This window comes from Suricata suricatta, chromosome 2 (assembly GCF_006229205.1).
Source record: "Suricata suricatta isolate VVHF042 chromosome 2, meerkat_22Aug2017_6uvM2_HiC, whole genome shotgun sequence".
Taxonomy (NCBI): domain Eukaryota; kingdom Metazoa; phylum Chordata; class Mammalia; order Carnivora; family Herpestidae; genus Suricata; species Suricata suricatta.
Window position 1 is genome coordinate 133,528,503 of NC_043701.1, and position 25,455 is coordinate 133,553,957.

Consider the following 25,455-nt stretch of genomic DNA (forward strand, 5'->3'; position numbering starts at 1 on the left):
AGCCAAGTGGGAGACCACTGTGTGGACAAATCACTGCAAAACCAGGCCAGAGGAAGCCGAAAAGGGGAAGGGAGGAGCCAAGAGTATCGGGTGCAAAGGGAGGTGGAAGCATGTTTGGAGGAAGGGTGGGATCAAGGAAGTCTTCTTAGAGGAAGTGTCTTTGGATCAGTGTCTCGGTTCCAAGTTTTAAAATTCACTTCAGCGATACGGGCTCACAAAACCAGTCCCTAGGGTGATGGAGCCTCAGGTGTGACTGGATTTGGGGCTCAGGTGATGCCACCAGGCTTCAGTGTCTCTGCATTGACTGACTCTGCCTCCAGTGTGTTGTCTGGCTGCTATGGTGACCAACTGTGGCTGCAGACCTGACCTCAGTCCTCTTGGGTTCAAGTGCTGCATCGGGGAGACCGCACTCGTCTCTTCCCTAGTCTCCCCCCAGCTGCCTGGTTAGTCCCATCTGTCCCCATGCCTGTCCCTGAATCCTCATCGTCGTCGTGGCCATGGGAGGACAGAGGTGCTGGTTAGGCCTAAATCACATGCCCCTCCCTGGTGCCCAGAACCACAGGCCTCAGAGTCAGGAAGGTGGGGTTCTCAGAGGGACCCCCAGGATATGGACTTGCCTGCGAGGGCAGCATAGTGTGCCTGGGCAGACACCTTGAACGCTGAGCGATCGTCACCTTGAAGGCCAAGTAAAATTTCAGTAATCGAGAAGCAGAGAGAGCATTTCAGGCAGAGGCCTGGTTGTGGGAAAGAGCTGTGGTGGGGGGCAAGTGGGGGGGCAGCTGGTGGCTTATGGTGTGATGTATATGGGGGAGAGGGAGGCTGCAGTCACGTAGCCCGCGTATAGAGGCTTTAACGTTGGGTCAGAAATGTGGCCTTTGGTCTCCAGGGAGTAGGGAGCCCATGAAGGCTCTAGATGGGAAGAAGGGTATGATGAGCCCCGCCCCTCCCCCCACCACCCAGATACCAAGCAGCCTCCCAGGAGCATCCAGGCCAAATCTACAGTAAGCTGTGGGTGAGAACGAGTGAGCGTTCTGTGCCTCACTCTTTCCTCCCTCCAGCCAGCAGCCCCTCCCCACCCCACCCGCGCCCAGATGCATCTGCCTGCTCTCATTCCCCCCTCGAGAGACCCCTCATTCCCCCGGCGTCCAGCACCATCTGGCAGGAGGAGAGGGCTCAGGATCCAGCCTCTGATGGGCCTGGCACCTCATGGTGTGTCCAGCCAGGCCAAGTAAACAGGACCTCCAGGGCAGTGGGGGGGCTGGGCTTGGAGAAGGACCTTGAAAAGCAAGATCACCTACCCCGGGTTGGACAGTTGTGCCCTGGCATGTGGTCAGCGGGCCTTGAAAAGAAGGACTGAGTCACCCCCGGTCCTTAGCCAGTTCCAGCTGCCTGTACCCCGCCCTAGAGTGACTACCCTCGCCTGGATGTGTAGCACGGGATGCAAGTTCCTTCCTCCAGGGGCGGCAATGGGACAGCTGTCCTGGGGCCGGGCTGCTTTCCCAGCCCTGGGAGGGTCCTGCAGGGAGCTGAGGGGCCAGAGCCCTGGGTACCTCAGGCTCAGAAATCAAGATAGGCTTGTACCCCTGAATGCAGAGGGTCCAGAGGCCAAACCTGTACTGTAGGCATGCATGACCCATCTCTTATTTCATAAGACAGGCAATTAGTTGTGAACATTTAAAAATCAGGAGATTTTCTTTAAAAAGCTCAGATGTTCAGTTTCTCTGGAGAAGATCTAGTGTCACCGCGCCCACGTTCTGCCTGTCCCCTATGGACCGGCTTGGAGAAGAGCTGCCCATCGGGGTCCACCCTCCCACGTGTGTGCCTGTGGCTCTCGCCCTCCTGGCCCCAACAGCAGCTGGCTTGTGAGCTCAGTTCCTGGATCTGTCCCCAGGGGCTGCTGTAACAAATTACCACAAACCAAGTAGCTTAAAAGAGTAGAGATTTATTTTCTCATGGCGCTGGAGGCCAGAAGTTCAAAATTCAGGTGTCAGCAGGCCTGCATTCCCTTCTGAAGGCTCTAGAGGGGAATCCTTCCTTGACTTTAGCAGTTTCTGGTGGCTCTAAATATTCCTCAATTTGTGGCTGCAAACCTCCGGTCTCTGCCTCTGACTTAGCCTGTCCTTCTCTCCGTTTCAAGTCTTCCTCTGCCTTTTTCTTTTGAGAACCTCTGTCAGCGGGCCTGTGGCCCACCCAGGCCGTCCAGGGGACCTCATCTCAAGATTCTTAATTACATCTTCAAAGACACTATTTCCTAATAAGTCGACTTTCCCAAGTTTCCAGGGATCTGATGCGGGTGGGTCTTCCAAGGGCCACCACTGGAACCGTCATGCCTCTGTTACCGCCTCTGTAAAATGGGGATAATGATAATAACAGCACCTACTGCACATCTTCTCCTGAGGACTGGATGAGTTACAGCAGCGTCTGGGACACATTAGATATTGTTAGTGTTAGTCTTAGTCTAAGAAAGGGGAAAAAACCCACCCCGGCAAAGGCCAGAGCAAGGGGGATGAACAGGACGCGTGCCAGGGAATGTGTGCCTCGGGCAGCTGCTCACAGCCCGTCTTCCTCAACTCCCACAGACAACGGCCCCGTAGGTAAGCGGCGCACGGGGACGGCCACCGTGTTTGTCACCGTCCTGGACGTGAACGACAACCGGCCCATCTTTCTGCAGAGCAGCTACGAGGCCAGCGTCCCTGAGGACGTCCCTGAGGGACACAGCGTCGTGCAGGCAGGTGGCCGTGGCGCCTCGGGGCTGTGGGCGGGCCGGACGCAGGCCTGGCTGCCACACGGAGGGATGGAAACAGGAGAGAGGCCCGCTGCTGCTCCGGAAGTAGCCAGTCGGCAGTGGGGAAAGAGGGAGCCAGGACCCTCCTCCCTCCCGAGGATAGTAGGCCTTTAGTTTCTGTGGCCTGAGACAGCACCCTGGCTCCCTGCAAAACCGAAGGAAGGCTTGCCTCCTCCCTTCCCCACAGCCCTCTCTGCTTCCCCCACCCCACCCAGGGGGCTTCTCAGAGCAGCAAGGGGCTGGAGTTGTCGCATTTTCCCGGAAAGGAGGTGAGCGGAAAGAGCCAGGGCCAGCGAGGCCCAGAACAGAGCGGCTTTCATGGGGCCCTTGGCCAAAGCTCCCCTCTTGGGAAGTAAACAGGCACAAGAAGAAAGAGTTCCTTTGCCCAGAGAGCAGGACAGCTCTGAGGCTCAGAGGGAGAAAGGGGAGGACCTGGAAATGAGGTTCGGGGTACCCTCCCCCACCTTACCCTGGAGGCCTCCACTGCTGGATGGGGTGGGAGGCCAGGAATGAATTACGTTCTTTACCAGTGGTGGGGGTTCCGAGGCTGAGCCAAACACAGCAAATCTGGGCCTGTCCGCCAGGGCAGACTCCCAGGATCCGGAGGGCCTGGAAGTGTATCTACCTCCCACACTGGTGGGGCCAGGAGGAAGGCAGGAAATGGGCTGGGAGCAGGGTGCTGACTCCTAGGGGAATGGAGAGTTGAGGAAGCCACAAGGATTTGCAAGAGTCTGGGGATGGTTCCAGAAGGAGGAACAGGAAGGTTCTCTTCCTATGGGCCTCAGCTTCTCCTCTCGCCTCATACCTGGCACCCCAGTCACTGGACCAAACTGGGGACATGCCTGGAAGTATGGCCAGAGCTTGAAGGGCCCCCTACCTTTCCATCCCCAGCTATTCCTTAGGCCTCAGGGCAGCCTTACCCCCACCCCTAGTCTTCAGGAACCAAGCAGGACGCTGGCCTGGGGATGACACCGGTGACTGTAGGCCGAGTGCATGCTGGGATGTCTCAGGGAGGCCCTGGGAAGGGAGCCAGGAAGAGGTTCACAAGCTGGAAGGGAGAGGGTAGCAAACCCCTGTGGGAGGAGCCCTGCCCCACTTTCTAAACCTGAAGAATTGGTTTCTATTTACACAACACTGCACAGCCTGACATTCTAGAGCGTGTGAGTAATACAGGGCAGCCCTGATTCACCCTGTTTCTCAGGGAGAAATCGGGCATTGGTGACTTCTCCAAGGCCCTGGAACTTGCTGACCAAGGTAGCCTCACTCTTGGATGTCAGACTGACCTGGAAGGAAGGTACAGTTGGCCTCACCAACATGTGTGGAGAGAAAGCTTCTGTCTCAGGGCATGTGAGAGAAGAAGATGGTTCCCCCCCAACCCCACCAGGACTCCTTAAACTTTGGGGGGTGGGGTCACCCCCAGAGAGGGCCATCCTTCACTCAGGAAACAGAGACGTCCTACTTCTGTGCCTGGAGCTGGCGAAGCAGCATGAAGGGTTGGACATGGTCTCGCTCTCTGCAAGCTTTCAGGCTTGGAGGAAGGAGACATAGACGTGGGTCACCCACAATGTCAGGAGGAAGTGATCCTTTCTCTGAGAGATGTGAAGAGTAGGAGTGGCTCCAGGCAGGAGGCGGCTTTCAGCTGGAGAGCAAAGAGGGCTTCCTGGAGGGGGTGCCTTGGGAAGCGTAAGCCACAGCCTGGGGACAGGTGGTTCAGTTTGTCTGGAGTCTTGGGTCGAGATGAGGCTAGAAAGATAGTTTGAAGCCAGTTCCCAGAGGCTAAGGAGCCGTGGCCTTACCTAGCCAGCAGCTGGGAACCAAAGATGGTTTTGGAGTGGGGGAGTGGCAAAATGGGAGCTCACTTTTTTAGAAGACCTGGCCAGCTGCATTGGGAGTCATAGCAAGGTGGGTGGGGGCAGCCCTGTCACAGGACACAGGTGGCAGGAACTAGGCAGCTGAGACCCCCCTCTGTCTCTCTCCAAACTTGGGACCCAGAGTGCACAGCCACGGTCCTGTGGGAAGACTTTCGAGGGCTTAGACTTCCGAGAAGCCCACTCTAGGGTAGGATTGCTTTGACAGGTAGCAAGTCAATGACACAATTGCCCAAAACTCAGGTAGCATGCCTAGTGTGGTCCAGACCTGAGGTCCCACAGCTGTCATGGAAAGGTGTGGACCCTCCTACCAGAAAATGAGGACACCCCCTGCCCTGGACGAGACAGGAGCACTGTGACATGTCCTCAGAGCCCGGGTAGTATCACCCCTAGCTTCTGGCAATGCCTCCCGCCACTTTGACACAGCACAGGTCCTGGCCTCGCAAGGAGCTCCTTAACCCCTACACTGGTCCATGGTGACGTGGTGCCTTGAAGGGGGGCCACCAAGATGGCTGCCAGGATGGTGCCTGGTGAGGCAGCATTGAGAGCCTCCTGCTCGCTCTCCTCCCAGCAGGCACATGGCACCTGACCCACAAAGGTGCTGGCTGCTCCCGGGGATTATTAGGTGAATGCTGCTAGGTCCCAAGATTTCAAGGAGAGAAGCCCCTGGCTTTCCTCTTGTTTCTGGCACTGCGTTGGCACAGAGAGCAAGACAGTTCCTTGCCCTCTGTGTGGGCCAAGTAGATCATTTGGCCGAAGAGAACCTTTGGCCACTGGGCAACTCAAACTGGAATCCATGCGGGGCTGTGGCACCTGGGGAGTGGTCGGGACTTCTGGTGGGAAGCAGGGTCGCTGCTCCCTGCAGGTGTTTGGTGCCTGGTTGCCAGAGAACAGAGCTAGGGGTCCCAGGCTGTGCCCTCTGGGGCCAGGAGTCAGGGCCCCACACTTGGCCCAGCAGCCTTTCAGCAGGCAGCACTTGGAGGGTCTGCAGAGAGGAACACATTCCTCCAGGGGCTGTCTCTGGGAAAGGCCATAGGCCTGGGACCACGGGGACTGAGCGTGTGGCCCAGGTCCTTCTGCAACCCCAGATTCCAGGCTGTGTCGGAGGCAGGAGGATCCTTGGGTGGGTCCTGGGTAGCGGGAATAGCCCGTCACATCTTGGTGGATTCCGTGCAGTCACAGTCGATGCTGTCATCGCAGCCCGGCAGGGGGCGTCTGGGAGCGGGCCTGCCTCTGCGGAAGCTGTGCAGGGAGCGGCGCAGGGAGCCCAGACGCTTCCAGAGCCTGAGCTGGGGCTCACTGGGGCTCCCGGGGTGGTGGGGCATGCACTCCCGAGCCTGCCTGCGGCTCGGGTCCAGCGCGGCCGGTTTGCAGAGGGCCATGAACAGCAGACAGCTAGCCAGCAGAAGGAAGATGCAGGCCAGGGCGATGAGCACGGGGAGGGGGTCATTTGCCTCCGTGGTGGTGCTGCCCGGAGTGACAGGGGCTGTGAGAAAGGCCAGAGGGCTGGGACCCTGTGTGCTCATGGCTCCTGCAACAGGAAGGGGAACATCAATGGGGGCTGGGGGCTGCTAAACTAGCTGCAGACAGCATCAGGCCATTTTACCGGATAGAACAGTGAGGACTGGAGAGGTGACAAGTCTCAGGTCACATAGCAGAAAGTGACAGAGCTGGGCCTGAACTCAGGTCCCCTTTCTGCTCTATCCCCTGCCCACTTGCTACATAGAAGACAGCAGGGTGATACCTTCTGACATTTAAAAATCCATTCTCATGAATTATAATAGTCTTATACCTGAGACCTGGGCTGTAAGACCAACTCCATCAGTAGCTTGCTCTGACCAGGAACAAGTCACCAATTGCTGGCAAGGGCCCTAGCAATTATCTAACGTTGGGGCTGCGACCTGGGGGCCCGCGGGTATGTTTCATTGGGTCCTTATAGTGTTTTTGTCAATGTCAATTAATTACGAATATTTTTAAAGTCACAAACCAAGAACGAAGGGGTTTCACATGGATAGCTGAATGTCTGGCTCCTCTTGAAATTTCAGAATTGCAACACTGGCCTGGTACTCGGCAGCTGAGAAGCCTTTGTCCCCTTGAGAGAGGTCTCTGCCCCCAGATCCCCACACTCCCCCACAGGCCCACTGCACACCCCATTTCACCTGCCTCGCCCCATGGACATTCCTGTGGGTGCTTCCCAATGGAACCCCACCTGCTCCCATGTCAAGAAAGAAACAGGCCCCACCAAGGGAAGGCCAGGCCCATACTGTGAGCCAGTGGCCAAGTGAAGGCCAGAACTAGGTTCCCGGACTCCCCCGCTCTGGCCCCTAATCCTCTGAGATCACCAAGCAGCTCTGAGAACAGGTGAGGACCCACAAAGAGCTACACAGTTGACAAGGTGGGGCTCAAAACGCCCCCCAGGCCGCAGGTACCCCTTATCACGCATGGCCACCCCGCCAACGAGAACTCAGCCAGTAATCTTTATCGATGGAAAATCAGGCTGAGCGTCTGGTTGAACATCTGGGGTTGCAAATAAAAATACTCAGAGTGCACGGCCAGTAGATAACATGTGACCCCAGGGAACTGGTGGGCAGGTGGACGTGGAGAGGACCCTCAGGCAGGTGGGGGGGGCCTCGTCCAGGCTGACGGAATACGGGCCCAGTGTGGTTGGCTCTTGGTTTCCCAAGAGAAGCCAGAAATCTGGATTTTTCAGGCAAATGTTCCTGATGTTTAAATGTTGGCAACTAATTCAAATTTAGTTAAATCAGGAGAGGGGCGCGAGAGGGCGCAGGGGGAGGTGGGGGATATGCTGCAAAAGCTAAACAAACTTGACTCCAAAAAAATGTGCAATGAATTTTCAAGTATTTAAAACACTATAACAGGCCAAACCAAACGCACAAGCAGGCCAGCTCCCACTCGCAGGCCGGCATTGATGATCTTTGATTTCTACGAACGCAGGACAGGAAGTCCTAAAGAGGGCCTGATAAAAAATGATCATTTATTCCTCTTTGACCTTGGGGACTTCTGTGTGATGCGGATAGCAGGTTTCCCCCTTCTCCCAGCTCGCAGCTTAGCACAAACTTACGGTTGAGTTTCTAGCATGACTCTCTGCAGAGTGGTGCCAAGGTTCTGTATGTGGGCTGCCGAGAGTCTGTGTCAGCAGGCGGAGGGAAGTGGAGAGAGCCCCCCCGCTCCCACCCTCTGGAGCCCCCATCCCTACCCCAGGCACTCACCAACAGTGGCAGGACCTAACTCCCGGCTCCCAGTGTCCAGCCTCCTTCCTGCTCGAGGCCTCACCCTGCACCCAGCCGACTGAGGGCACCAGCACACCCCACCTCCCATCAGTTCCCTGCTACCACTCCTTCCCGCGTTTCCAGACAGAACACTACCCCTCCCAGATCCCAGCTGGAAACTTTGATGCCCGTCTAGCTGCCCAGCACCTCTGCCTTTCAGGCATTGGGCCTAGAAAGCACTTTGGCTGGGCAGCTGTATGTGGTTGGCCCTTCCTTGAATATGGGCATGGAAAAGGGATGGGGTGTGTCCACCACCATCTCCCACAGGAACACAACTGAGAAAACTGGTCCCCTGTCCTACCTAGGGCAGTCTGAAGTGGGAGAAGTCTCAATCTTGCTAGTCCTGATAGTGTTTCAAGACTGTCACATGAATCTGGAGATCCTATCAGGCCAGCAAAGCTGGGCCAGGCTTCAGTCCTTGGGGGAAGCACTGTAATAAAAAGGTAAGTGAGGCTATAATTAGCATCTTTGTAGTTTTCTTGGAAGCAGGAGATTCTAAAGTGCTTGAAAACATCAAGCCACCTTCCCTGGAATACACAGCTCCCAGGTCCTTTCTCAGCCCCTCTGATCCCCCAAGGGTCAGCTGGTTGCAGGGAGAAGAGGCCTTCAGCAGACCCAGGCTAGGAATAATCTCAAGAGCAGTGGAAGCTTATCCCTGCCCACAAGCCCAACGCACACTGGCAGGCCCCTGCTTTAGACAGATCTTTGCAAGCTCAGTCTAGAGCCTTCTTTTTTCCCCTCAGAAGCCCATAGAACAGCACCTGCTGGAGCAGAGGAACTAATCACAGACTACATCTCGCTGTGTGGCCTTGGGACATTATCCTTCACTGGGCATTGTTTAGTCTGCAGAAAGCAGGACTCCCCAGGTCTGTGCACACTCTCCCCAAGAGAGCCCCAGCAAGGGTCTGGCCCCGCTTTTTTCACCACGCCTTCTCCTGCAGACCCCCAACCTCAAACACTGACCTCAGAGCCAGCGCTCAGCCGTCCCAAGCTGGGTAGAAAGGTCTTCTCAGCTGTCCAAGGGACGCCCAAGGAGCACCGGGTGCCACCCGTGACCGCCAGCCTGTCCCAGACTCTGCTCTGCCCTGTGCCCTTCAGCCAGGCTGAGCAGAGCAGGCTGTCTTCACTCACTCTCCAGCTAGCCCTGGCTTTGTCTGGAAGAGTTTGGGCCCTGCCTTGGGGGAGGGGACAGCCAAGAGGGTAGGGATGGCAACTAGGCTGGGCAGCAAGAAAGAGGAGCCATGCAGAGGAGCCCAGTTGCTCCCCAAGCCCTCCCAGGGCCTCACGCCAGCCTGTCTCCTTGGAGCCCTCTCAGCGGGCAGGGTGGAGGCCTGGGGCAGAGGCGGGCAGGGTTTCACTGCCTCTGCAGCAGCTCTCACCTTCCCCCATCGAGTGTTCAAATGGTATGGTCGGCAGCCAGCGGGGTTGCTATTCAGTGCCTGCCAGCCTCCAGGTTACCCGGGAGAGGGGAGAGGGGCTACAGCCCAGTGGCAGGGCGATAGGCCCTGGCAAATCCCGGGCCCCTCCTCCCATCCTCCCCTCCTGTGCCCCTGTGCCCCTCACCTCCCAGGCTTACCACTCAGCTTCCCAGAAAGAGCACCTGCCCTTTGAAGGTGTCTGGCTGCTGAAGGGAGGGGGCGGTGAGAGACGTTTTCAAAGGTCAAAGAGATCTTAGGGCAGAAAGCACAGGATTGAGGGCCAGCCATGGCTATGTTCCTTATGGTTTGGATGGGCCCTTGGAGACCCTCCAAGTGGTGGTTCTCCAGCTCTCCTGCACCACACACACTACACACACCACACACACACACACACACACACACACACACACACACACACACACACACACACACACATGCCCCTCCCTAGCCTACTTTCTTCCCGGAAGCCAAAGCCTCCCCAGCAGCCAGCTGCCTGAGAAGGAGCCTAAGCCTAAGTCTTGAGCAGACAGGGACCCCCCCCTCCAGGGGCCATGGTTCTAGAGACTGAGGATACAGCAGTGGACGAGGCCCCTTCTCTCTGAGGGACTATAGACCTTAGCAAGGACATAGTCTATCAGAAGCTGGTGGGGGTGGGGATGGCCTGGGTATCAGAGCAGGGGCTGTAATTCCACGTACAGCAGTCAGGGAAGGCCGGGTGAGCAGAGACCTGAAGGAGGTGAGAGCATGAGCATAACAAAAATCTGGAGGGAGAGCTGGCCTGTGGAGGAAACAGCATCCACTTGGCATTCAAAGACCAGCAAGGAGATCGGTGTGGCTGGGGAGGAGCTGGTGAGGAGGGAGTAGAGGGAAATGAGCTCAGATACCCCACTTCTCACCAGAAGGAAGGTGGACTCGCTCTTTTCTCTGAGCCCAAAGTCCAAAATCTCAGTGAAGGATGAGACTGGCCCAGTTTTGGTGAGGTGCCCCCTCACGGACCAGTCACCGCCGGCCATGGTCAGTAAGGACACGGCAGCCGGTGAGAGGTGGAGAGAAGAGGGCAGGTCCAGAAGTGAGAGGTCCAGGGCATCCCAGAGCAAATTGCCATAGCTTGAGACGACACACCAAGGCCCCGGGTCTTCCCGCCTGTGCTGTCAGGCCTCTTCCTGGGTCACCCTGCAGGTGAGCAATCTATACTCACTTCAGGGGGATAGCAGGTAGAGTAGTTGTTTAATTCTCGGTTTGATAGGACCCGCCTTGGGGCTGGCAGTGACTCTGCCGGCAGCCTCTAGGCTGGACTCTCTGTGAAAACGGATAGACACTGGGTGGGGGCCTCTGAGTGAGAGCAGCACACCCCGGGTCCCACCGGAGAGTGTGTATGAGCCTCAGACTGGAGTGAACGCATGGGTGATTAAGTAAGGAGCGACCTGGCAGGAGGTGGCATTTCTGGGTTTCCACAGTACACAGTGCCCAGCTGGGACTCCGTGTGGCCAGAGTGGCTTCTGACCAAAAAGATGTTGGGGAGACTCAGCTGCACATCCAGCCCCACCCCAGATGAGGCTCCTGTGATCTCACAAGGCTGAAGGTGGAAAGCAGGCTCCTGTGGGCCGACCTAGTCAAGCCTGGACCCAGAGAGCCACAGGGCCATCATCTACCCTCTCCCCCACCTGCCCCCAGACCCTGGTGGAGGATCAAGGAGCAGAGCTGACAAGTCCCCTGCCACAACAGGGCAGCAAAGAGCCATCGACACGTGTCCTCATGGGGGGGACAAGACAAGTGTCCTTCTTGGACATTCTCCCAGATTCCGTGGGAAGCCACGGGTCGTCCAGGATGGGCTGGGGGTGTGTGGAGGGCGGGAGAGGGGTTTCACCAACGTCTTCTCCCTCCATGGGGGTGGCTCAGGGAATGACCACGTGTCTCATTCTCCTTCAGCTCAAAGCCACGGATGCAGATGAGGGCGAGTTTGGGCGCGTGTGGTACCGCATTCTTCATGGTGAGTGGGCTGCGCTCCCGCCCTTAGCGGGGCCAAGCTTTTCTCAGCTGCCAGGAGTCCGGGAAGTGAGGCCAAAGAAGCCTCAGGTGCCACATACATGGTGGGCAGCGGGGGAAATGGACATTCTCGGATCATTTGCATCAAGTCGGGTGTCTTTGAAATGAGTGCATGGCGTTTGATTGCTCTCCTCCTAAAGTGACTCATGTGGGATATGACCCTGACAGAGGGGGCCTTGGGGTAGGGTGGCCCCCAGAGTGAACCTCTCAGACATCGTCATTCGCCCAACATCTGTTATGTACCCTTCCCCACACCAATCACTCTGGCCTTAGACACTGGGCCGGTGCCCTCAGCAAGCTGGCCGGGAGTCTCGTTGGCCCAGCTGGAGTCATGTGACCATCCCCGACCCAATTACAATTGGCCAGAGATTAATATGTGCTGATCTGTCTGCTCTTGGAATCAGGCGTAAAATCATCCCTACACGAAGCGCATGGACTGATAGTGGAGGAGGGCAGGTCCCCCGAGGAGAACCAGAATGCTCTTACCCTAGGATGGGGGCACAGGTACCCGACAAGCCCACAGGTATACACAAAATCCTCACTTCAATGACCCACAGAGAATTTGGGTTTGGTGTCTCTTTTTGTACAATCCCAGATCCTTCTGAACATTTGAATCCCCTGACACGTCTTATGGGGTCTCAGGGGACCCCCAACCTTCCATAAGGAGGGCACAAGGTGGGTTCCTGCCCTCTCCCTCAAGTCCTGCCAGGCCAAGGCAGCACGAGGCAGAGGCCTTCTTGCCACTGTGGGCTTCGTCCAGGCTTCCAAAGCCTCTGTGCAGGGTCAGCATTTGGCCCAGGGCTCTGGGCCCTGCATTTCCCCTGCCACTATGCTATTAGCATCCCGTGCCCTGCTCCAGGCCAGAGCCCATGCATCTCCTCTGTCCTTCAACACAGGTAACCACGGCAACAACTTCCGGATCCACATCAGCAACGGGCTCCTGATGCGCGGGCCCCGGCCCCTGGACCGAGAACAGAACTCCTCCCACGTGCTGATGGTGGAAGCTTACAACCATGACCTGGGGCCCATGCGGAGCTCTGTCAGGGTAAGGGGGTGGGGGCGCAGGCTGTACCTCGTCACTCAGCAGGTTATGAAGCCCTGCATCCCTCCAGCAGTGGCCCCAGAGTGGGGCCAAGACCACAGCTGGACCAGAGATGGCCACCACTCGGACCGCCACTCAGCAGGCCACCACTGGTTTAATTGCTGGATGACCTGGGGTAGGTGTGTGGTTGAGGGTGCCACAGCCCAGCCTGGGATCTTGGAAGTATCTTTTTGTTCTGAGCCTCAGTTTCTCTAGATGGGAAAGGGAGTCAGTGATACTGATGTCGGTCCTGAGGGATGGGAGAGGTATCCTTACCCTGCTAAACCCCACACCCACACAGCTCACCGGGATGAATCAAGGAAATCTCACAGTTATGGTCATTGCCAACTTCAGGTTGCACGTGAGGAAACTGAGGCACAGAGGAGTTGCTAGTGCTAGGCCAGGACTTGAGCCAGGACTTCTGAGCGCAGGCTCCGTGCACTTTCCACTGACAGTGTCCCCCAACATATTCCAGTTACTGCTCCAGCTGCCCCAACAAACGTATTCTTTTCCACCCACCTTCACTCACCTGAGCCTCTGCCCTGTGCGGCTGAAATCAGATTGACCTTAATCTTTTCGAATGGTCGAACACAGACACACAGATGCTCCTAGTGGCTGGGCCGGTTTATGCACTTTCCTGCCCTGAGGCAGAGGGATGGCCGTGGTAAATGACGGGACCTCTCAAGGCCTCCCCACCCCCACTGCACACTCAGCAGCTCACAGCCCCTTCCCCAGAGCCAGGTGGAAAGTGAGTCAGACCCCAAAGGTGAAAGAGTAGGAGGAAGATGGGAAAAGCCTGGGTGGGGAGCAGGCCGGGGCTTTTACCCAGGACGGAGTATGAGCTTCTTATCAGCCCCATCTCCACCCCGCTGTTTCCCCAGTCTGGAAACAATGAACAGAGGCCTGGAGAGTTTGTGACTCAGCCTTGGCCCATCCGCTGATGCCCCCAGCAGCTCTGCGCCAGGGAGAGATGGAAAGACAAACCGGGGTCCTTACAGCTGCCCCTGGGAGGGAGATCTGCCCAGGTGCAGATGGCTCAAGGAGTCACATCCCTTGGGCTCTTAGACCTTGAGGCTGCTTGGAATGACGCCAGGGCCCTGGTGACAGTGGGTCACACCGCAGGCACGGGGCATTCCCCCACAGCCGCGCTCACCTGCACAACTGTGAATCGGTTACTCGCGTGCCAATGAGCACCCATGTCACAGCTTGCTATTTGTGGAGTCCGCTTCAGGCCGCAGAGTGACTGATGTCCGTGTGGCTTGAGTTGGCTCCGTGGACTTTCAGCTTCCTGATCACGGCCCTCCCTGGGCCCCCTCATTCCCCACCCTCCCCGGAGCAGGTGGGTACCTCTCCAGGGCCTACTCCCTGGCATTGTGACTGCAAACTGTCTTTAGCCACAGACCTTTGAAAACAAAGTGGTGTGCAGTGCCCCAGGGTATGTAGATCAAAGCCAGACCGTGATGGTCAGTGCAGGGATGGGACACCGAGAGGCACCTGCTTGGCCACACTCCTTTCTGTCCTCCGCACCCTCCCTCCCCCGCCGACCGTGGACCCTGAGGAAGAGCAAACCCTTACATGACACTAACTCACATAACACTAAGTGCTTTCCGTCCTTGAACTCTTTCCTCTTTTTTTTTAATGTTTCTTATTTCTTTTAAGGGGTGGGGAGGGGCAGAGAGAGAGAGAATCCCAAGCAGGGTCTGCACTGTCAGCACAGAACCTGACATAGGACTCCATCTCACAAACGTGAGATCATGAACCTGAGCTGAAATCAAGAGGAGGACGTTTAATGGACTGAGCCACCCAGGCGCCCCTGTCCTTGAACTCTTTTAACCCTTATAACAGCCCTACAAGGGAGCCATTGTTCTTATACCCATTGTACAGAGGAGGAGACCAAGGTATAGAGGGATTGGCTAGCACGTTTAGGGTCCCATAGCAGTAAGGGTAGAACAGGGCCTCACACCCCGCAATCTAGGGAGGTCTGTGCTGTCAGCTACTACACTGTGCTACCCTGTGTCCAGGCCCTTCAGAGCACGGAGACCGCTGCCCAAAACCCCGAGTCACTTTAAGGTGGGAATTTAGGAACTGGCACCCAGGGCAGGGGCTCGATAGCCCTTGTAAGACACAGCCCCCACACCTCTGAGCCCCGGAAAGCTGGGGGGTTCCCTGAAGCCAGTGTGGGGACTCCAGCTTTGCTGGACGGTGGGGCTGGCTCTCCAGGGAGCCCAGTAGCTCGGTAGCTGAGCCCTCGTTTTCACAAGAACTTGGCAGACCCGCGCGTTTCCTGTACATCTGTGTCTCTCAGGTTCGTAAACCACACACCATTTGCCTCCTGTCTCTGCTGCTAAAAACAAGGCTGAAACCAACAAGAGGCTAGAGGCCCAGAGCCAGCCCCATGGACAACGGGCTACACCTGGGCTCCGTGCCACCTCCGACCTCTGTGTCGTACTGGCCGACTGGCCCTGGTTTTGTCCCCGCGACCCTTGGAGGAAAGGCCATTTGGACAAGCAGACTCGGGAAGGGGAAGGCTCACAATTTTGAAAGATGGATGATTAGTTTCTGTTTACAGAAAGAGAGTTCCCGAAATTCGTCCATGCAAATTCCCCCCACACCCACCCCACCCAGGATCTTCCCAGCCAAGTTCTTGGTGCAGCCAAACTTAGAAGGTTCTGGCTTGTAAGCAGCTGCACTCCAGGGCAGGCACTGTAGTTTGCATAGTGGGTTCTGGGTGTCTAGACTTGAAAATGTGATGACACAGCAGGGCTCAGGGACCCCGAGAGCAGGGACGTAGAGAAACCTTTACTCCCATATGCCTGTCCGCCCCCTGCCTCTGCTACAGCCACCCCCAAGTTCTCCACTCATCAGGCTGCCATTTCTGCTTGTGCTAACAGAAGCCTCTTTGCTTCTCAGCAACTTAGCAACTAAGCCCAGAAGAGAAGCCAGGGTAGGGGCACCTGGGTGGCTCTGTCAGTAAAGCATCCAACTCGGCTTCAGCTCAGGTCATGATCTCACGGTTCATGAGATCAAGCCCCAGCACCAGTGCAGAGCCTTTTTGGGATTCTCTCTCTCTCTCTTTCTCTCTCTCTCTCTCTCTCTCTCTCTCTCTCTCTCTCTCTCTCTCTCTCTCTCTCTCTCTCTCTCTCTCTCTCTCTCCCTCTCCCTCTCCCCCCTTGTCCCCTGCTCCTGCTGTCTCATGCTGGCATTCTCTCTCTCTCTCTCTCTCTCTCTCTCTCTCAAAATAAATTTAATGATAATAATTAAAGAAGCCAGAACTGATCCCCAAGTCAGTCACAAATCAGAAACTCAGTGTGAGCGCCCTCAGATTCCCTGTGCCATGGCCCCACTGTGAGCACTGGTGAGCACGTGTGAAATCTGTGTTGCACACCAATGCCCATGCCCCATTTGCTCTTCCTCTACCCTGTCGGCGAGCCCCTGCCAAGCCTGGTTCTGTTAGGCTGGAAGGAAGTCATCTCCTGTTCTGGGGCCAGCACGTCCCCAAAATAGAGCAAAGAGGAGGAAGGGTTGGTAGACTGGGAACCAGAGGGACCCCACTCTTGGCCTGCCCTCTCAGTTACCATGAAAACTTGGGTGAGTCCCTCTCCCTCCCTGAGCCTCGGTCCCCCCAATGTCTGGGAGAAGAGGCAAGGGCCCTGGGCCTCCCTGTGGCTCTGTGACGCACTCCCTTCCCCCAGCAGGCTGCTCCTGCTGGACACAGTCTTGGTCCTGCCCATCCCTGGGCCAGACCCTCCCTGTGCTCCTGTGTGTCCATGAGGGGCCCGGGCAGGTGGTGTGGCAAAAAGAAGAGCCATGCCCAGATCTCTAGCCATAAACTCTCTCTCTCTCCATAAACAGCTTTTAAACTGTTTTCCTTCTGTTCCGCAAAGACACATGTTCTTCTAAGAGCAATTAGAAAGTACACATAGGCAGTGATGAAAAATTATGCATAATTCTGTAATTCAGATATAGCCACTTTCCGGGCCAGGGTCCTCAGAAGCAAATCTGGAGACAAGAATTGATAGGAAGGTGATAAGGAGAAAGTGTCCCCTGGAGAATCTGCTAGAAGGGGCATGGGACCAGGAAAAAGAGGCTGCCCTGGGAATTTTGACTCGGTCCCACAGGGAGCTCTGGAGAGAATCACTCCAACTACGCAATCAGGGCTGAAGTAGCCAGAGTATTTACCTTCCACACCCATCAGCCACTGGCTAAGGGCTGCCCCAGGGGACGGAATTCCCAAGGCGCTTCTGCCTCTCTGGGTGTGTGTGTTCAGCAGCCTGGGTGGGCTGGGGTTAGTGCCCCCCCACTCCCCCACCCCTCCCCACCCCCCGCCACCTTTCCTGGCCACAGACAGAGCATTCAGAGAAGGTGCCTGAGAACCTAAAGGAGGCTGAGCCCTAGCGTCCTCCGCCGCCGTCATAATTAACACTTTGAGGTCTATTCTCCCAGATGTACTTTGATGTTCAAATGGAGTCACTTTAAACTTTTGAAGTACTTTTGCAAGGCCTGGCTGGTTTTGTCTTCATAGCAACCCTAGAAATGGCACAGAGTGTGAATTGGGACGCCGATCTTTTTCATAGCTGAGAAACCTGACCGCCGAAGAGAGTCACAGGTCCCCACGGGGTTATAGCAATGCCGAGAGTACGATAAAATGATGTTCGAGAAGCTGCCCCATGCCGGGCACCATGCAAGGTCGGGGGACACGGTGACCAACCAGACAGCCCCAGAGAGCTCACCGCTGGCCCAGGAGAGCAGCGACCCCACATGCAGGCCCACGCGGGCCCTGCCCTGGACCTCTCAGGGCGCCACCCAACCTTGACCTTCCACCCCTGTTCTGGCTCCTGCAGGTGATAGTGTACGTGGAGGATGTCAATGACGAGGCCCCCGTGTTCACACAGCAGCAGTACAGCCGCCTGGGGCTTCGGGAGACTGCAGGCATCGGCACGTCGGTCATCGTCGTCCGAGCCACAGATCGAGACACTGGTGAGGCCGGCTGGGGAAACCAGGGAGTCCGGCTCCCGAGCGTGGCTCCCCCCAGCTCATCCCTCCTGCTCCTGTGAAGCCCATCATCCTTGGGATGGCTCAGGCTGCCCCGTCCAGCAGCTCCCAGGCTGGGGAGGGGCTCAGGGGACAGTCCTGGTAGCATCCCACCAGACGCCCAGGCCTAGAAAGACTGAAATCAGGGAATGGTCTCAGTGTCCGGATAGAGAGAGGGTAGGTCCCAAGCTTGGGAAGTCTAGGTTTCTCATGGCGGCTTGGAAAGCCTTTGGCCAGGGGTCTGGCAGTGCTCGGGGAGGTAGAGGTAAATTGTCACACAGCAGACTGAGGCCTGCTCTTCCAGCCAGAAGCAATTCCATGTGCTACTGGCCTGGCTCAGGGCCTGACACGCAGTGGCTTCACAAGGGGCAGGATCTGCGATGTTCTTAAAGCAGCCCTGACTTCACCAAGGACCCTGAGCCCCAGAGATGGCCACAGGTGCAGTGCAAAGCAAAGGAGAATGTGGCCAGGTCACTGTGGCCCTCCTCATGGGCCCAGCTATTTTTCCTGCGGGCCATTGCCCTCCTGGAGAGGCTCCCCGAGCTGCTCCCAGCTTCCCAGCCCCCCAGCACCACCTCGTGTCAGCTTCACTGGGCACCGCCAGTCCCGCTAGGGCACAGGATGGGGTGGCAGGAGAAATGGGTCTGAAGACTCTCAGCTAGGTTGCCATGCCATATAAGGGCATTTCCATACAAGTCAGGTCACCCATATCCCTGTCACCCACTGGTTCATGGCCTTTTCTGGGTCAGGAATCCTTTTGGGAGATTAGAGCCATGTGTCCCTCCCTAGAAAAATCCCAGAAAAGTGTATATCCGTTCTGAGGTTTGCAACTGATTTCAAGGAAGTCTGGGAATTCCTGAGTGTTTTCTGGCCTTTCCCCTCAATGTCTGTGGACTTAGGCTAAGGAATCCCAACCCGAACTCCTGGTGAAGAGCCTGCTGAGGCCAAAGGATTTGAGGTGGAGCAGTGAGGGGGAGGGGGAAGGTGTCCCTCGTACTGGGACCCCTGGGGTGGAGGAGCCACATGGAGTCTTGGCCACTTCTGAGAATGCTGCCCCTGTGTGACACTCTCTAGATGAAAGTTCCCCTTACAAGAGACCCCTAATTTCCCCACCACCCCTTGTGCAAATACCCAAGGGAGGTACTTGAACTTGAATTTGGAGACTCCAGAAGCAGAACTAAATCCCGCCAGTATATCTCTCATGCCAAAGCCAAACCCCGAGGGGTTGTGTGTGCTGGGCCTTGCTGTCCACACAGACCTTGACCCCATCCTCTTCAACTTCTCCTGGGACAACCCGGCCCACAGGGGTGGGGGGCAGCGCACATTGGGCATGCCAGCCGGGTCCCCTCCCCCTGACCCTCAAGGTCAGCAGCAGGTGTGCTGGGGAAGCCCCAGCGCAGCCCCACACCAGGCCCGGACTGCACGGCCCCTCGTGTCCTCCCTCAGGGGACGGCGGCCTGGTGAATTACCGCATTCTCTCCGGCGCGGAGGGGAAGTTTGAGATCGACGAGGGCACAGGGCTCATCATCACCGTGGATTACCTGGACTATGAGACCAAAACCAGCTACCTGATGAACGTGTCTGCCACCGACCAGGCCCCGCCCTTCCACCAGGGCTTCTGCAGCGTCCACATCACTCTGCTCAACGAGCTGGATGAGGCCGTGCAGTTCTCCAACACCTCCTACGAGGCTGCCATCTTGGAGAACCTGGCCCTGGGCACCGAGATCGTGCGCGTCCAGGCCTACTCCATCGACAACCTCAATCAGATCACCTACCGTTTCGATGCCTATACCAGCACCCAGGCCAAAGCCCTCTTCAAGATAGACTCCATCACGGTGAGGGACACTGGGAGCAGGCACAGCAAGGGCTCTAAGGGGCAGGAAGCTTGATCCTTTTACAGCCAACCAACATTTATTGAGCTCCTTTTATATGTGTGGCACGTTCCTCTTTGTCATAAAGTATCTTTGACCTAAATATCTTTATAATACATTCCTTTCCATATTCAGGGGTAAGATAAAGTTTATACTTAGGCGAGCTGGTAACCTTCTTGTTACTAGACAATGACAGCTAGGCAAATCACCGCATTTCTCTTTTTGCCTCGGCTGTTAGGGAGCTCAGATATATAGTGCTTCATCACAATATTGACTGGAGCATGGGACTGCTTGGGGGCCGGCTGGCCTCTTCCTAGTGAGTATGACGTTGTCAGTCACCTGTCTGGCCCCCTCCCCACAGGGCGTGATCACAGTCAAGGGCCTAGTAGATCGGGAAAAAGGCGACTTCTACACCTTGACTGTGGTGGCAGATGATGGCGGCCCCAAGGTGGACTCCACCGTGGTGAGTGGGCCCCCGGGTGAGAGCCCGACAGCTGTAGCCCATCCCTTCCCCAGGGCACCCCAAACCCACATCTTCACCAGCCACCCCACCCACGGGCCAGGCAACAGACCTGTGAGGGTTCCAACCACCGTGGCTGGTCACCCTACACTATCCTGGGCAGCTGGGGCTGGGAAGGAGACCATAGATGGGGGGGAGGGCACGTCGGTGGGTGCTGGGAGCGCTGCAGACTGTTGACCATTTGCACCCTTGCCTTTTCTCTCCCGTGGCCTCCTGCCGGCTCTGCCTACAGAAGGTGAGTAACCTGTGGACCGGGGCTCCCCTGTCTATTGGCCATGGCTGGTGCCGGCTCCGTTCCCCTGTGGCCCTGCACCTTCCTGCCTCCGCTGGAGACAGGCACATGGACAGGCCTGCGGCAGGTTCCTGCCCAGACCCCTGATGGTCACTGCGGCCCAGCCCCTCTCAGACACATTCCCCATATCCAGCTCTGCCCTTCCTGCTAGCCCACAGGGTCCGGGGCAGGGGCACTAGCACACGGTAGGTGAACATAAGACAGAAGGAACACTGAGGCTTCACCCCAGCTCTGCTCCTCGCTGGCTGGGTGACACGGGCCAGTCACTCAACTTCTCTGTGCTTCTCTTCCTTGGGTCTGAAATGAGGATCGTGCCAGCAGCCCCAATGCTGGTGACGGACAAGAAGCCCTTTGTAAACTAAGACCCCCAGACCCAGGCCGCATATGATGGGAGTGGCATCTGTAAAGAGGAACCTCGCCGTCTCTTGGGGATTGGGGAAGAAGCATATGTTATCATTGTGCAATGCGGCAGGGCACAGAGTGCCGGGGCCTACTGGATGCTGGACAAGGGCAGCCGTGGGCACAGGGGGCGTCACTGCCCTCAAGGACTCTAAGCGGAGGGAGACCACGTGCTCAGAGTACTTTCGGGAGCATGACCACTGAAGTCAGAGGTGTCGGGCAAGGTTCCCAGGAGGATGGGAGAGGCAGGCAAGGACCTCAGGCTGGAGGCTGGGGGCTAACGTGGGGATGGGCCCCAGGGTGGCATCCCATGGCGATGATGAGAACATTAACAATTGACTCAGCATGGGTCCCCAGCAGTCCGGCCAGGCCATCTGTAGATCGCATCAGGCGTCCTCTTGGTGACAGCCACATTTTTGCTCCCCCATCAGTCCCTATCACAGTAGCCTAGAGGTATAGAAATTAACCTATTGTCCAGGCTAAGAGCCAAGCGCAGCTGCTTGGGGTTCTCTGCCCTGCTGCTCCCCGCAGGTGCTCGGTTCCAGTGGCCCTGGCCTGTGCTTGAGGGTACCCCGAGCCCCCTCCATCCACAGGGCCCGCCTCGGGGTAGTGAGGCCACAAGCAGCTGTGAGTCACATAGCTCCCCTTGGCCCGCTAGGGGTCCCAGAGGGCAGCCCCTGAGCAGAGCCCTGGGGGTGGACACAAGGCAGGCTCCTGGCCACGCCAGCCAGAGGAGCTGCGACTCAGGTTAAGTGGGGCCCTGTCACTGGGCCTCGGCAGCCTCATCTGTAGCTTGGGCCCAGCTGCAGCTCCCCCATCGGTGTTATGGGGTGTCTGGAAGCCGAGACCAGGTGGAGCCTGAGAGGCAGCAGGACGATCAGAATGCTCCCCACTTAGGCTTCTGAACCCCTTTTTCCCCTGCATGGGCTGGCGAGGGCATTCCAGAGCACACAGCTCTGTGCAGGCCCTGGTAGTTACAGTCATGTCACCCTCTTCTGGGAGCCAGGACCATTCGCTTCGGCCCTGGCTTCCTCTCAGGCTCCAGGGGCCGCCACCCCAGATACGCCTGCCCTGTCAGCCCCAAGGGCTGCTGGACGTGCCAGGGGCAGGGAAGGGAGGCAGGCGGAGGGGTCTTTTAAGGGTAGCACCACTTCCTCTGCAATGCCGGAACCCCCAAACCACAGCTCACCTACACCTGACTCCTCCCTGACCTCGGCAGCCCCCGTGGGCCCTGGAAGGGCCAGGGAGGCAGCAGCAAGGGGCTGACTGGGGCAGCCCTTAGGTAACGCTGTCAGGCCTTTGGGGCCAGGGGCAGCAGATGTGAACCGTGAGGCCCTGGGTAGGAACACAGACCCAGGGCTAATTCTGTAGACTTCGGCCCCTGCCCTCCGTTCTCAGCCGCTGAGGCTGACTCCCCACTGCTGGGAGCCCCTCACAAATGACATCACAGTGGTAATCCTAGACGAAGCACCTACTGTGTGCCAGGCTCTGGGCACAACAGGAAACCAAAATCAAATATAACCTCTGTCTTCACAAACATAAGATACAGTGGGGGAGGAACATTGATTAAGTTACCACACCAATGGGACACCTGGGTGGCTCAGCAGTCAAGCATCTGACTTTGGCTCATGTCATGATCTTGTGGTTCTTGAGTTCAAGCTCTGCATTGGGCTGTCTGCTGTCAGCATGGAGCCTGCTTTGGATCCTCTGTCCCTTCTCTCTCTCTGCCCCTTCTTCCCTCCTCCTTCCCTCCCCCCTCTCAAAAATAAGCATTTATAAATAAATAATCACACCAATAAACATATGCTACAGGAAAGAGTCTGTAATAAGATGTCAAGGAAGTCGAGGAAATGACTCAAGCTGAGAGCCACAGAAAGCATAGGGATGTACCCAGCCACGAAGGAAGAGTGTGAAGGAAGAGGGAATAGCATATGCAAAGGCCCTATTGTAGAAGGGAGCACAGGAAGCCTAAACAAGGCCTTGGCCCTGGCCAGAGAGTTTAGGATGAATCAGAGCACAGGGGCCTTGTTTAGTTCTGCCCTGACAGCATGGCGGGCATTATTGCACCCATTTCACAGGTGAATAGACTGGGGCTCTGGGACTTCACAGAGCTCCCTGACCAAAATCATGATGGATGGGCAAAGCCTTGGGGAGTGAGACCACGCGTGTCTCCCAGGCAGGGCGCAGGACAGGGACCACCTTGTCCCACCTCTCGACTCATTGTCTGTTCCTTCATTCCCCAAAGCATCCCGGTGCTGTATGTGTTTTTGTTCCTACTCTCAATGGAGAAAGTGGAAGATCAGAGAGGTTGAATAATTTTTCCCGAAGTCACACAGCTAATAAGTGGTGGAGTTGGTGTTGTCACTAAGCCTGGGCTTGCTGCCCTGTGGCTCTGGCAGCTGCCTAAAGATGTGGAGGTGTGGTCAGGGTGGAGAAGGAAGACCTGATGGGCAGGGAGGATCAAGTGGACCGCCTCTTAGGCAGCGAGGTTCCGCAGGCTCCCCGTGGGGGCCTGTATACCCAGGATAGGCAGGCAGGCCTGGGAGCCCCTGCACCCCAGGCCAAGGGAAGGAGAGGATGAGGTTTGGCCTGGGTCTGGGCAGGAAGGAAGGAAGCCTGGCCTGGGAGCCCTAAAACCTGAGCTTCCTCCTGCCCCACCTCTCATTCTCCTCCGTGACCCTACAGGACACTTGTGGCCATCCATCCGTGAGCTAGAAGCTGCAGACCTAACGCAACGTGCTCTTTGCATGTAATTTGCCTGTTCCCAATTTTTATCTGACAGTTGGAAATTCCTCTCCTCTCCCCCCTGGAACCACCAAGCTACCGCATGGCCCCTTCCTGTTCTTAAGCCCCAGTCTCTTCCCTGTAACCCAGATGCACAAGTGAAGAGGCCTTTGGGCAATATCTGGCTGCCAGATGGGTTTTGGCCAGGCTGCACATAAGTTTTTCCTTTAATTTTTATTTTATTAATCACCACCTAATTCCTCATAAAAATCTGGATTCCTAGTTCCTCTTGAAAAACAGGAAACTCTGCCAAGGCCAAACTGGCATTCCTCATGGATTTTTTACTGAGTAGCCTCTGTCTCCTTTAGCCAAGGCCCACGCCTTCAGCTCTCGGCCCCACTGCCTCTTGAGTCCCCCAGGGCCTTCCTTGCTGTCCTGGCCCCAGCACAGCCAGGGCCATCTCCCATCATCCTGCTGGGAAAAATGTGCTCGAGATCTCCGTGTAAAGTCTGGATTGGCCCAGGCAGGCTCTGAATGCTACCTGACATTCCAGAATTCTCAGAGGTCTGGTGCCCACTAGACCCACGGTGGGAGCCTGGTATTTGGAGCCAGGAAGGGGATGGAGGTATTAGGTCTCTGGCTGTTTCACCACAGGTCTACATCACGGTGCTGGACGAGAATGACAATAGTCCCCGGTTTGACTTCACCTCCGACTCCACCGTCAGTGTGCCCGAGGACTGCCCAGTGGGCCAGCATGTGGCCACTGTCAAGGCCCGGGACCCCGACGCTGGCAGCAATGGGCAGGTGGGCACCAAGAGAAATCCCTGGATTGTCCCTGCCAGTAGGAGGCTGCCATAGCCTATCAGCTAGAGGAGAGCCATTCAGGCTCCCCCCAGCCCCCCTCACCCTAGTCCATGGTCAAGGAAAGGAGGCAGAGCTGTGCAGGCTGTCGGCCCACCTGGCTCAAGTGCACACGGAGCCCAAAGGCCGGCCACAGCTCAGCCCTCCACAGTAGGCTTATCTTTCCCGACGGTTTATCTTCCCCGGGGACTCCTTCATCACCGTGTCCACCCCAGTCAATGTCTTGGTCCCATGTGCCGGGCCCCAGGTCTCAGAGAGGACATGCCCCTCCTCCCTCCTGCTTTGGCGGGGTGGGGCGTGGGGTTCTGTCCCACAGCAGGCAATGCTCCCTCCACATGCATGCTGGGTTTGGACACCCCAGGGGACAAGCAGGAGGGGCGATAGAGCCCATCAGTCCTTCCACTGCTATATTTCATCTGTCCTGTGAATTGGGGGGTGTGTTTGGGGAGCTTTCTAGCATCACACCTCTGGGGGGCTGGCTTTGGGCTCAGAAACACAGGCGTTCGAATCTTCGTTCTCTTGGGCATTGGCAAGCTGTGTGATCTTGGCCTGTCATTCCACGAGTCTGAACCGAAGGGAGAATCTCCCTCTGACTGGACCCCATGGCACACTAGGGCTCATGCCTGCTACTGGCCAAGTCTCCAGAAGCGTCAATACTTCCCCAACCATGTCCTGGGAGACATCCATACAGTGGGACTCACACCCCCACTTCTGGTCCCCAAGCTAGAATGCCGACACCCCACCCCCACCCCGGGACCTGCCACAGGCCTCGTGCTGCCTTGGGGGGCCTGCTACACACATTTGGAAGGACATAACCACATCTGTGTAAAATGTTCTCTTTTCAAATGCCTCTACTGAGCAGGGGCGGGGGAGGGACCCTTGGCCTGACCTAGTGGCCTGTCCTCACCCTCACCCTCTCTCCTCCCTGACAGGTGGTCTTCTTCCTGGCCTCTGGCAACATCGCTGGAGCCTTTGACATCGTCACCACCAATGACTCCATTGGCGAAGTCTTTGTGGCCAGGCCCCTGGACAGAGAAGAGCTAGACCACTACATCCTCAAGGTGGGGACTTCCCCCTCCCCGGCATCTCTGTTAACCATCCAAGAAGAGAGGTGGGCACACCTGGCAGTCAGCTCCCCTGTGTCACTAGTCCCCAGTGGACCCAGAGCGGGAAGCCATAGAGGTGTCCGTCCCTGCCATAAGGACCAGGAGAGAAAGCCTGGCAGAGTCCATAGATCCTGACTCTTCCACAAACAATAGGACTTTGGGC

The 25,455-nt window shown here is 56.9% G+C and overlaps 2 protein-coding genes across 10 annotated transcripts in view; one reads left to right on the top strand and one right to left on the bottom strand.

Moving 5' to 3' along the window:
- The window catches only part of CDH23 (cadherin related 23), a 413,185-nt gene that overhangs the window by 312,054 nt on the left and 75,676 nt on the right, over window positions 1-25,455 (top strand). For both annotated transcript variants that reach the window (XM_029931861.1, XM_029931856.1), the window contains exons 28-36: window positions 2,580-2,728; window positions 11,291-11,351; window positions 12,304-12,452; window positions 17,330-17,465; window positions 18,966-19,354; window positions 19,752-19,853; window positions 20,143-20,145; window positions 23,980-24,129; window positions 25,119-25,247. In XM_029931861.1, the coding sequence (XP_029787721.1) occupies window positions 2,580-2,728; window positions 11,291-11,351; window positions 12,304-12,452; window positions 17,330-17,465; window positions 18,966-19,354; window positions 19,752-19,853; window positions 20,143-20,145; window positions 23,980-24,129; window positions 25,119-25,247 (1,268 nt within the window). The remainder of the gene's footprint in view (window positions 1-2,579; window positions 2,729-11,290; window positions 11,352-12,303; window positions 12,453-17,329; window positions 17,466-18,965; window positions 19,355-19,751; window positions 19,854-20,142; window positions 20,146-23,979; window positions 24,130-25,118; window positions 25,248-25,455) is intronic.
- Window positions 1,923-9,734, bottom strand: C2H10orf105 (chromosome 2 C10orf105 homolog). Of its 8 annotated transcripts, XR_003905557.1 has the most exons (4): window positions 9,520-9,734; window positions 8,245-8,373; window positions 4,069-6,184; window positions 1,923-2,344 (listed from the first exon to the last, which is right to left on the bottom strand). XR_003905557.1 is itself a non-coding variant. In XM_029931867.1 (3 exons), the coding sequence occupies exons 1-3, from the start codon at window positions 9,647-9,649 to the stop codon at window positions 5,805-5,807; spliced, it is 639 nt and encodes a 212-aa protein (XP_029787727.1). In that variant the 5' UTR covers window positions 9,650-9,734; the 3' UTR covers window positions 1,923-5,804. The 8 variants fall into 8 exon arrangements, 6 of the variants coding, with proteins under 6 accessions (XP_029787727.1, XP_029787728.1, XP_029787729.1 ...); XR_003905558.1 differs by lacking the exons at window positions 4,069-6,184; window positions 9,520-9,734 and adding an exon at window positions 8,907-9,507; XM_029931867.1 differs by having other exon boundaries at window positions 1,923-6,184.

What these genes read in the sequence shown, in the direction of transcription:
- C2H10orf105 (XM_029931867.1), bottom strand. Translation starts at nt 9,649, where the DNA reads ATGGCTGGCCCTCAATCCTGTGCTTTCTGCCCTAAGATCTCTTTGACC. An exon ending in TCTTTCTGGGAAGCTGAGTG is followed by an intron (nt 8,374 to 9,519) that starts GTAAGCCTGGGA and finishes TTTTTATTACAG; the next exon opens with TGCTTCCCCCAAGGACTGAA. An exon ending in CCCACTTCAGACTGCCCTAG is followed by an intron (nt 6,185 to 8,244) that starts GTAGGACAGGGG and finishes TTCCTGTTGCAG; the next exon opens with GAGCCATGAGCACACAGGGT.